This window comes from Lethenteron reissneri, chromosome 28, assembly GCF_015708825.2.
Source record: "Lethenteron reissneri isolate LAM-NWPU_2019-01 chromosome 28, ASM1570882v1, whole genome shotgun sequence".
In the NCBI taxonomy this organism is placed as follows: Eukaryota; Metazoa; Chordata; class Hyperoartia; order Petromyzontiformes; family Petromyzontidae; genus Lethenteron; species Lethenteron reissneri.
In genome coordinates, this window is record NC_083806.1 from 2,305,866 (window position 1) to 2,317,450 (window position 11,585).

Consider the following 11,585-nt stretch of genomic DNA (forward strand, 5'->3'; position numbering starts at 1 on the left):
TGAGTCGATTGCCGCATCGCCGACCATCAACAGACAAAAACTGACTGCGTCACGGACATGCGAGAGCTGGGGTACTATGGTACCCCGGGGTACCACCATAAGGTTCATGTGTACGAATCTGTATATGTATGAGTGTGTATGATCGAGTCTGTGTACAAATGAGGTTCAATTGTTTACTTTATCTACGTAACTGCCTCTGTAATGTTCCACCCAACGCCAACCCCAACTTGGGCTGGACACCTGTGAACAAAAGCTTCACAGCTCATCGACCTCTCCCAGCCGCAACCAACTCTGTGTCTACAATCAATAGAAAGTCAAACTTGGGCAGAGGTAAACCGACAGACTGCTCCCGGTCACGGCAACGTGCAAAGTCACCATCACCAGTGGCACGAGGCTGCGGGGAGTGCAGATTTCTGCGTCACCTTGCTGCGCCTTGCCGCCTCCGTCCGTGTAGGGCTGGGCGTTCCCGATCTTCCCGCCCACCTCCTCGGCCGACATCACGACGTCCATCTCCATAACGACGACCACTCTCCTGCGGGGGAATCGCGGTGGCAACACCACCGGCGACGACGTCAAGAAGCGTCCCACCCACCCTCTGCACCACGCTCCTGATTGTCGCCCCCCCTACGCGAGTAGGGAAGTGGAGCCCAGTGACCTTTTGCCAGTCCCTATCCCGATGCAGTTCTAAAACGGGTATATTAATACATGTGTAGTGTATGTCGACTGAGGTGCACACACACCGTTGTAGGAGGCAACGCGTTTATTAGACAATTCACTGTACACCGGGTTCTGTTGCTAAGTGTGGCTAACTTGGTCTAGGCTGCTCACGATGTGCGCGCCTGTTAACTCTCTTGATCCCCGAACGATCCCCGAATCCCCCACGCGCTCCCCCTTAATCCATTGGCCCCGGCCCCGCACATTGCTCTATCAAGGACGGCGCCCCCACTTCCGGCCACGTGTCCTTAACTCCTCCAATCAAGACACCGCTTCAGGTCACGTGCCCTTGACTCCTCCAGAGAGGAAGCAAGTCAGTCTGGTAGTCAACATGGGTGGGCAGCATCCTCACTGTACGTAGCAACTGGTTAGCACGGTTGGCTACGTACGGTGAAAAAGAAGTTCAACATACATACACATGCATGGTAGTTTTGTGTCTAACTAAGACCCATATCTATCACACAGAGTCCCTGCCATAAAACATCTGGCAGTTCACCAGCATTGGTTCAAAGAAGCCGGACTGCTTGCGAGAACCGAATGTCGAAACCGGTCCAGAGTTTGCTTGTTTTCAATCAATGTTGCAGACATTATACATTCTCAGAAGGCCATGCAGCTGATAGAATTACTCTTTGGTTCTTTCGGTAAAGTCACGTAGAAATAATTTATTTTATTTTATACATAATAGAATACGACGTTTCGATTGCAACACAAGCAACCGTCATCATGTAGAACTAAATTTGAGAGAGAGACAAAACACAGACACGGACACACACAGACAGACGCACAAGCAGAGAGAGACAACACAGACACACAGAGAGACACACAACATAGACACATTAATTTCATTTATTTCTACGTGACTTACCGAAAGAACCAAAGAGTAATTCCTGCAGTCACGAAAGCTTGAAATCAAGTTTGAGCTGATAGAATGTTTAAAAAAGTTTTTTTTGTTTTGTTCACACTGGAATAATCGTCACCAGTTATCGTGACTCCGCGTTACAGATGGGACAGAGACGGACCGGTTGGCACTGACGCACACAAACCCTCGTCTTTTTGGAAAGCGTCGAAAAAGGTCACGGGGTCGTCATCGTGGCGCACGCAGTCGAGTGAGCGAGTGAGCAAGCGGCCACTCGCCTGCCATCCTTCATGTCGTTGAGGATGAACTTGTTCAGTCGGCACAGCGTGTGGGTCTTCACCTTGCCCTGCACCACCAGCGGGTTCAGCTGTGTCGCCAACATGACGGCTGTAGTCAGGCACAAAAAGCGGGGGGGGGGGGGGGGGGGGGTACCGTGGTTGAGATGCAGCACAACTCACAACACAGGGGTATGTATGTATGGTCAAACAACCCCCTATGAACAGCACAGCGTGGGCATGCCCTCATCCAAGCTGTGGATTGACACAGAGCTGTGGACGTGTACATTTCCTTGACGGAGAATGTTGTTGTCGGTGGGTGTGTGTTATGGGCCTGCCGTGGTGCTGGCCACCCACCCTCCTCGTATGTTGTGCCGGCCTTCATAGGTGTTACTCGCTAACAGCACTTGCCCCAACAGTCTGTTCAGACTATGCGGGGGATATTTGTGTTTGTTTTGTGATGGGTGTGTGGTGGGCGGTGCATGACGGACGTGTGTGTGATGGGTGTGTGTGAGTGATGTCTGTGATGGGTGTGTACTGGCTGTGTGCGTGATGGGTGTGTACTGGCTGTGTGTGATGGGTGTTGTACCCTGTTGTGTGTGCATGAGGACTCTGTGTGATGGGTGTTTGTGATGGCCGTGCGCGATGGGTGTGTAAAAGTGATATATGTGAAGGGTGTGTACTGGCTGTGTGCATGATGGGTGTGTTATGGGTGTTTGCGTGACGGCCGTGCGTGATGGGTGTGTGCAAGTGATGTGTACCAAGTGATGTGTGCAAGTGATGTGTGCAACGTCTGTGATGGATGTGTTTGATATGTGTCATGTGTGTGATGGGTGTGTGTAATACTTGTGATGGATGTGTACTGGCTGTGCGTGACAGTCGTTCGTGATGTGTGTACTCTTTGACGTGGTTACGCACACGAGTGGGAGTGGACCCCGTCGCTGATGAGCACGCGATAGCGCTCAACAGTGTTGCCCTGCGTGTTGGGCACCGGCTTGAGAGCCTGCAACCCACATCGCCACAGCAGTCACGCAGTAGCGTCATCGGTCATGCTCAATCCACTGCTGAAAGAAGGCCTTCCCCAAGCCTTCGTCACCTCTCACAATGGAACGATGCAACAATCCTGCCAGCACCTTCACATGAGTCGATCTGGTCACGGAATGCACTCCAACAATTTCAGTGCCTTGTGTGCGTTATTTGTTTCAATAATATGCAGTTCACTGCGCGTGGATTTTGAACGTGGAGTAAGCAAATTTAAATTTCGATTTAAAGCTTTCGTGACTGCAGGGATTCATCTTCTTGGTTCTTTCGGTAAAGTCACGTAGAAGGGAAGTAATAAAATAATAAAAATAAAACATAATAAAACAATTCTCACGACGTTTCGGCCACAACGCAAGCAGCCGTCCTCAGGTGAAAACCAGGTCCGTCGAGGCGACAGTGTCTGAATGAAACAGCACACGAGCTTGGAGCATATATATAAGCTGAGCGCATTGACAAAGGAATTTGCATATCAACAGGAATTTAGCATATTTATGGGAAATGCAGGAATGTAATTAGTACTGCATATGCATGTGCATTATGCAGGATTAACAGCATCAAAGGGAGCTGCAGTTACTGCTGCTGCAGCAGTTGCTGCTGCTGCTGCAGTTTCTGCTGCTGCTGCAGTTGCTGCTGCTGCTGCAGTTGCTGCTGCTGCTGCAGTTGCTGCTGCTGCTGCACTTGCTGCTGCTGCTGCACTTGCTGCTGCTGCTGCACTTGCTGCTGCTGCTGCAGTTGCTGCCTTATCCATTTTAATATAACACTATGTATTATTCTACCCACCCTAATGTGTATCATACTGCTATATGTTTACTGTACAATTACGACACCATACATTACTCTGCACACTGCACCATGCCAGTGAGTGGAACGCGGTCTGAAAGTCACCGTTAACGTGAACACAATCAGTTAAGATCCGAAATGGTTTATTACGTCCTTCCAATGATTGCTAAGCCAGAATCCATCTTCTCGGTTGAAATTGTCTCTGTGTTTGTATATGTGGATCGCCTCATGAACGAATCTCTCATGATAGCCAGATGGCTTGCAGAGAACCTCTGTCTTGGAGAAGTCAATGTCTGGCTATCATGAGAGATTCGTTCATGAGGCGATCCACATATACAAACACAGAGACAATTTCAACCGAGAAGATGGATTCTGGCTTAGCAATCATTGGAAGGACGTAATAAACCATTTAGGATCTTAACTGATTGTGTTCACGTTAACGGTGACTTTCAGACCGCGTTCCACTCACTGGCATGGTGCAGTGTGCAGAGTAATGTATGGTGTCGTAATTGTACAGTAAACATATAGCAGTATGATACACATTAGGGTGGGTAGAATAATACATAGTGTTATATTAAAATGGATAAGGCAGCAACTGCAGCAGCAGCAGCAAGTGCAGCAGCAGCAGCAAGTGCAGCAGCAGCAGCAAGTGCAGCAGCAGCAGCAACTGCAGCAGCAGCAGCAACTGCAGCAGCAGCAGAAACTGCAGCAGCAGCAGCAACTGCTGCAGCAGCAGTAACTGCAGCTCCCTTTGATGCTGTTAATCCTGCATAATGCACATGCATATGCAGTACTAATTACATTCCTGCATTTCCCATAAATATGCTAAATTCCTGTTGATATGCAAATTCCTTTGTCAATGCGCTCAGCTTATATATATGCTCCAAGCTCGTGTGCTGTTTCATTCAGACACTGTCGCCTCGACGGACCTGGTTTTCACCTGAGGACGGCTGCTTGCGTTGTGGCCGAAACGTCGTGAGAATTGTTTTATTATGTTTTATTTTTATTATTTTATTACTTCCCTTCTACGTGACTTTACCGAAAGAACCAAGAAGATAAGCAAATTTAATTAACATCGGTTATTACATTTTGTGTGTAAGAATGTTTTTTTTCAAATTCGTGTATATCCTGCAAAGTAGATTTATTTCGCTGGAGCGTCAGACAATGATTGCTACGCCAAAAATAAACGTGGCATAGCTGGTGACGGTTCGATCTCCCAGAGATTTAATAATCGGTCACAATCCAAGCTTGCGATCCGGGGTCGCAATCTGGGGTCACGATCCAACTCAAGAATCGATTAACGACTTTGTTTTATCATCTCTTTTGTATTGTTTTATTTGTATTGCTTCTGTGAACAGTTTAGTTCGAGCAATTGCAACATGAGCACAGATTTCATCTAAATTGTGATTGTAATTATTACTGACTTTTATCGAAGCGTGATCTCCATTCTATCTATACTTCAAGTGTAGTCATTGTTACTAATTATTCTAGGATTTTTCTATTTCAATCGGATTCCATCTAAACACCCAAACTTTGCCCATTGCGGGAATTACATTCCTGAACATAGCAGTAATCGGAAATTCCGTGATCTGCAAACTCAAAGGCAGATGGGGAAAAATGTGGTTTGGGTCACGGTTCATAATACGACACCCACCCCTCCTTTTGTTTTATGTTACGCTACATTACCCCAAACATGAAACAGTATTTTTTATGTCAAATATTATTATTTCGATTGTGTTAAATATAACTCGTACAGCATGTTTTATGAAGCATACAGGGCATCTCGTGGTCAACCGTGGATGGTCAAGCCACACAGGGGCGCAATCGGTGATCTATATATCTCTATTTGGCGCGAAAGTTCAAATCTGTGATGGGAAAATTGAGTGTTCTGTGAGTGTAAATATTACTATTACTGGCTTTCATGGAAGTATAGTTGTAATTATTATTGGCTTTTACTGCATTTTAATTGGAGTTTATCTATACTTCTGAGTAGTTTTTTAATGTATGACACTTTGGGATATTTCGATAAGGCACTTTATATAATTAAGATTTTTTTAAACAAATCTCTAAATTATTTTCATTGCTCGGTGCGATGCAATTTCAGTACCAGCAGGATTCCCAAAATTCCACAACTGACAGGAAATTCACAAAAAAATATTTGTGGATCGCTTGCGGAAGTGGAGAATTCCTCCTGTAATCTGCCACACACCACATCGGTGCTAGTTTTCCTTTGTCGGATTATGGCATGAATCTGCGCAATGGTGCTCCGTGGATTTCAGGATTTGCGATGCGATCTCCAATCACCACAGATTTTATTACACTTTCATTGAACTTGCCGTGTGTCTGTTTATATTCTTTATAATCTTTGACGCTTAATATCTTCGGATCTACAAATTCTAACAAGCTGAAATGTTATACACAGACTCACATCGCGTGACAATTCAAGATTTCATTAAAAAACGGTCCAAGTCCTACTGATCCTGCGCTATTCGGGTTTTTTACTTAATTTAAATCAATAATCCTCGTTCCTTTTACCCCCCCCCCCCTTTTTAAAATCTCGAATGGTCGCCCCCAGCTACGAGGGCAATCGTCTCGTCCTATCAGAGTGGCTGTTGGGGAGCCTCTGACCCAATGAAAGGAGCGCTTACATCGCCACTCGTCATGGCGCCGTAGCGGCCGCTGTTGTACCCTCTTAATGCGAGACCACCAATTACAATAATTACTATTCTTGACTTAAAGCTTTCGTGACTGCAGGAATTCAAATTATTTGGGTCTTTCGGTAAAGTCACGTAGATAGGTTCAAAGAAAATAATAGTTTCTTGTTCTTTGTTATTTTCTCTGAATCCTATCTACGTGACTTTACCGAAAGACCCAAATAATATTACTACTATTGCTAAAAAGATTATATAGTTTAAATCTTAATAGTATTATCGTTTGCTTTGCCACACCCATTGTGACACGCATAGGGACATGGTAATATGCTGAATGTGAGCGAGCAGGTGAGAGCCGTGATCAGGTTTTACAATGAAATGCCGGAATCTTCTCCCTATTTTTATTAACATTTCTAATTAAAATAGTTGATATAAATTACCTAAAATAAAGTGCTAAATCTGTGCATGTTGAATACGGTCTCGCGATATGCAGTTGTCCATATGCGTGCATTGTTATAGCGTTGCAGTGTCTTACCGTCTTTTATACTGTACGGTACTTAATGATCACAAATACTACAATGAAATGCATTATACGTATCGTGTTGTTCAAAATTTAATTTCATGACTTTGCAATCGACATGACCGTTATTCTAATTGTAATAGCCGTGATGCGTGCTGTCAACCTTTCATTACGTAGGCTGTTGTTATGTAGCAATGCGCATGCTTTCATTTATTGTATGGACAAGGGTTAACATAGGCAAAAGCCATCATTTCCATCTCTACAGGGTCATAAAAAAGTAGGTAAAAAGCAAGCTTTTCAATGCCCACTTTTATTTGCACTCTAAAGTACAAAATACATTATTTTGACCCCATAATTAATCACATTTGATGTGCACAAAAAAAGTGGGGTGGCTTTAAAAAAAAATTAAACATATCGAAAGGACGCCAACCACTTGTATTCAGCACATCAAATGTGATTGATTCTGGGGTAAAAATAATGTATTTTGTACTTTAGAGTGCATATAAAAGTGTGTCCAATGAAAAGATTGATTTTTACCAGAATGTTTTGGAGTCCTGCTGTCGTAGGAGCGTAACATGCAACTGTTGTTGTGGTTGATCTGTTTGGCACTTACCAGAACCTGCACCACCGGCCTAATGGGGTTTTTCCCTTCCACGATTTGCTGAAAAAAACAAAGAAATGCACAACAACGCAGTCCAACCGTGACCACACAATTGCATTAGCATCGTTGCAAATATAAAGTTCCCCAGTTTTAGCCTTAACAGACTGTTAGGGCAAGTGCTGTTCGTGAGCACCTCTAAGAGAAACACGAGGTGGGTGGCCAGCATTTTACTGGGCCGCCCTTGTCCCCCTAGTGGCGATGTTTAGACATCGCACCAAGTACTCATTTGAAGCAGCGTCGATCTAGGGGAGGCCCAGAGTAGGTTCAGATATTCGTCACCAATGTTGGCCATGAGTGGAAATCAAACTCATGTCACCAGCTCCGTCGTGCAGCGAGGTAGCCACCACACTACCGCTACACACACACACAACAGACCTCCACTCAAGTGGTACAGCTATTGAAGTTTGTGCAGGCAGTAAAATTGCACCAAACCCAGGTGCCAGGCTAAGAGAAGGAAGAAGATGGGGGGGGGGGGGGGGGAACTGGACACTATTAGTCTATTGGGTGCAACGAGCCAATGGTGGAAATTTCACACTCTCATGGCAGGAGAGTAGTCTATTCATTGGGAGTATTTCAGGCTGTAGTGCTGCACCAGGGCACGTTGATAATGGAGTGTGGTTGGCATGCGTGGTTGTATCGTGTTTTTTTTACTTACACCGATTTTTTTGCAGTGTATATTGTTGGCAAGGGCAGAGCAGGAGTGTTGCAAACTGCCCTGTGACCTCAGCCATATGAGTTCGATTCCCGGCCACGTCTAACATCAGTGGCGGGTGGATACCTGAAAGTGCTCTACCTAAGGGCGCTTCCCTATAAACCCCGACCCGAAATGACCAACGTGGTGAAGTATGGTCATATGATGATAATGGCGCCAATTTAACTCGAGATCACTCTGCCAACTCGCGTGAAATATGGTCAAACAAAGACCCCCGTATACCCTTTAACATACTGTTGGGCAAGTGCTGTTAGCGAGTAGTAGCACCTATGAAGGTCGGCAAGGTACACAATGGGGGTGGCCAGCACCACGCCCGACCGCCTTTGTCTCCCCAGTGGCGATGTTTACACACCCCACCAGGTCCTCATTTGAGGCTGAGTGGACCTACGGGATAATCGTCACTGGTGTTGTTGGCCGCGAGCGGGAATCGAACTCGGGTGGCGGGGTTCGTAGCGTAGCTAACCGACTTCACTACCGCTCCCCCCCCCCGAAACGACTTGGCGAGGCTCTCTCATCATCCAGCAGTGGATCGCTTCGGGGAATTTAGCAATACGCGCCACAGGCCACGCGGCCTGCACAGGGCCTCGTGTGTTCGCTCAACTCCGCCTCAACACCCCGAACAATCAGCAACAGCGTCGATCTGCGCAATACGTTATCGCTCTTGTCGTAAGGCCGATGATTACAAAAATGTTTCCGTTGTTTATAATTAGCGGCGTGAACACATTAAAGGGTTTCGCAGGTTCGTTTTCGCGCCTTCGCTGGGCCGCGATGCTGAAACGTCACTCGGGGTTCTCCCCTCCTCCCCCCCTCTCTCATCCAGCAGTGGATCGACACACAGGGATGTGACAGGGATGTGCAGCATGCCGCGATCTGTACATCTCTCTCCACTGCTGGATGAAGGCCCACAGTCATAGATACAAACACTGGGTTCTGTTTAACCGTTCTATAGACTGTACTGTTTGTGTAACTTTACGCTCAGGTTTAGATGAATAATCATTTACGGACCTCTGTAAATCCACAGCTGGATGAAGGCTTCCCCAAGCAATGTCGGTCATGGATGGGGGGGGGGGTGTGTTTAACCATACTTCATCGCACTGTCAGTACGGATTGATATTGGGAGGGGGTGCAGTACCGGTTCAGACAATAATCGCTGATTTGTGCGTGTTAGAATGGACTAATGTGTAAATTGTGTACGATAAATGCGCACGTGATGTGTACTTAGCATGTGATTTGGGACCTAATCAGCCGGAATGAGCCCGATCCCAACAGATTAGAGAGAAGCTCAGCAGTTGTGTGCCTGGCTCAGTGCTTGGGAGCTGCGGCCGGCTGCTTGCTACGGGGGGCTACGCGGTGCAGCAGTCGAGGGAGCAGTACAGCGAAGTTAATTGTCGGACTGTACTTCTATGCTCCCACAAAGCAAGCACAGGGAACCAACCACACGAACGGGGGTAGGACTCTGATCCAGCCGCAGACTGACAAAGGTGATGTGTATAGATATGTACACGTACACGTGTGTGCAGTGTATTGTGCATTAATATCTATTAACATGTGGATTTAACATTGTAGTCGTGCTTTTTTTTTACTGGCGCATGAGTGCGTGTGCTAGAACAGCAGTCTACACGCGTGTACAAGTGTTTACATATGCGTACACGTTGTAGCACGTGTCGCAGCAGTAAGTGTAGAGTAGTCGTGCCGTCGAGGCCGAAGCCGTTTTTGCCACCCATATTGATATCAATACAACTCGTCACGGTGCTATGAAAAAGATCCATTGCCCGGAACGTCACCTTTAATATTTATTTTGCCTGTTTAAGGCAGTAATCGACCGACGCGTTGAGTATTTATCATTTACAACTTTACTTTCGATATTGTACAATTGTGCTTTTGCACATCTTGCCAAACGTAGTGCGTCAACCGAGCAGCGGTGCCAGCGATAGCAGCCGAAGAGTCTCTCCCCCCTCCCCAGTCTCACCGCCACGGCCCCGTCCGTGATCCCGAACTTCGTGTAGCCGCCGTGGCCGATCATTGTTCACTTTGTTGCACCAACGTCTCCGTCGAACGCCTCTGCTGCGACACCCCCTTCCTCCTCGTCGTCTCCTCTGTCCCGCAGCTTATTACTCCTCCACTCTTTTTGTTGCTGAACGCGAAACTCCGCGAATCGACGACCGCTTTCCCGCCACCAGACGCCACCAGACACCTCCCGCCAAATCCCCGCGCCACGTGACAGGAGGTGACGTAGGTTCCCCGGCAATCAACCAATCGCCGCGCGGCATCACGCTGCGTCGTCCACACCCCCCGCCCCCAAGTCACGTTGACCAATGAGAGAGTTAGATGGGCAGTGACGTCACGCGCATGTGTTAAACGCGCCGCCATTTTACCTAGGGGAGATAAAAACGTGTTGCGATTGTGTCGTCAAAACGTAATCGAGGATATTTGTGATGGGAAAAAAGGGCCGATGCCCGAAACGTCGCCAGTTATTCATTGTTTTACATAAATATTTTAATGGCATTGTTATTGACTAATGGGGTGTTTGTTTATTTTGTGCTTTTGCGCCACTGCCATCGCAGAATCAACACGTTATTTGCATGAAGGGATGGATTGCGTCCGAGAGGACATCCATCGAGGAGACGGAGCGATTAAATAGTCCCGTGTGCTGGTGCTGAGTGGATTATTAATATCGCAGGATCTGGAGAGGTAGCGGCTTGGAGAGGAAGTGGACTGAACATGGCTGATGATGAATATTGAATTCAGTGTGATTTAAACAAATATATTAAAATGTATGAAATCATGGGCATACAACACAGTATGATATCGTATATAGACGGTCGTATGTGATACACTGTACGTTTAATTTTCTAGAAGGGCTAGAGAGCTGAAATGTAAAAATATAGCCCGATCAATGATTATCAGATCAATCGGGAAGTCTAGACGTTATGATTTGTGTGCTTCAGCAATAGGGGCACCCATACTTGTTCTGTGACGTCTTGCGCGTCATCTCTGGTGACGTCATCGCGTTTGAACCAGCAACCGCTTTGAGTTGTCATATCAATGTACTAATAAACTCCTTAAAAAATACTTTTTTTTAAACCAACGGTTTTATTTTAAAGTGCACTAAAAAGTAAAAAATAATTTATTTTCAGCCGTCACCAGCTGATCAGAATATTTTTGGACATTTTAACTAAAAAATAAAACCGTGGGGCGCTCCTTTAATATTTTTTATGCATAATGAGTTGCTTTAGAATTTTTTTGTTTGATAAAAGTTTCTTTGTGTGATACAATGTATGTCTAAATTATTTTAAATCATTAGTAGTAGAAGGGAAAATGTTGATAATGATGTAATTTAAGTTTGCCATGAAGTGTAGAACATTTACAAATGTT

The 11,585-nt window shown here is 46.0% G+C and overlaps 1 protein-coding gene across 1 annotated transcript in view; it reads right to left on the minus strand.

Moving 5' to 3' along the window:
• The window catches only part of LOC133348779 (replication protein A 70 kDa DNA-binding subunit-like), a 35,228-nt gene extending 24,790 nt beyond the window's left edge, over positions 1–10,438 (minus strand). Inside the window, exons 1-5 of the mRNA XM_061561769.1 lie at positions 10,180–10,438; positions 7,451–7,498; positions 2,764–2,848; positions 1,849–1,957; positions 423–532 (exon numbers count right to left, since the gene is read on the minus strand). Of these exons, the coding sequence (XP_061417753.1) occupies positions 423–532; positions 1,849–1,957; positions 2,764–2,848; positions 7,451–7,498; positions 10,180–10,233 (406 nt within the window). The 5' untranslated portion in view covers positions 10,234–10,438. The remainder of the gene's footprint in view (positions 1–422; positions 533–1,848; positions 1,958–2,763; positions 2,849–7,450; positions 7,499–10,179) is intronic.
• Positions 10,439–11,585: the final 1,147 nt, after the last annotated feature.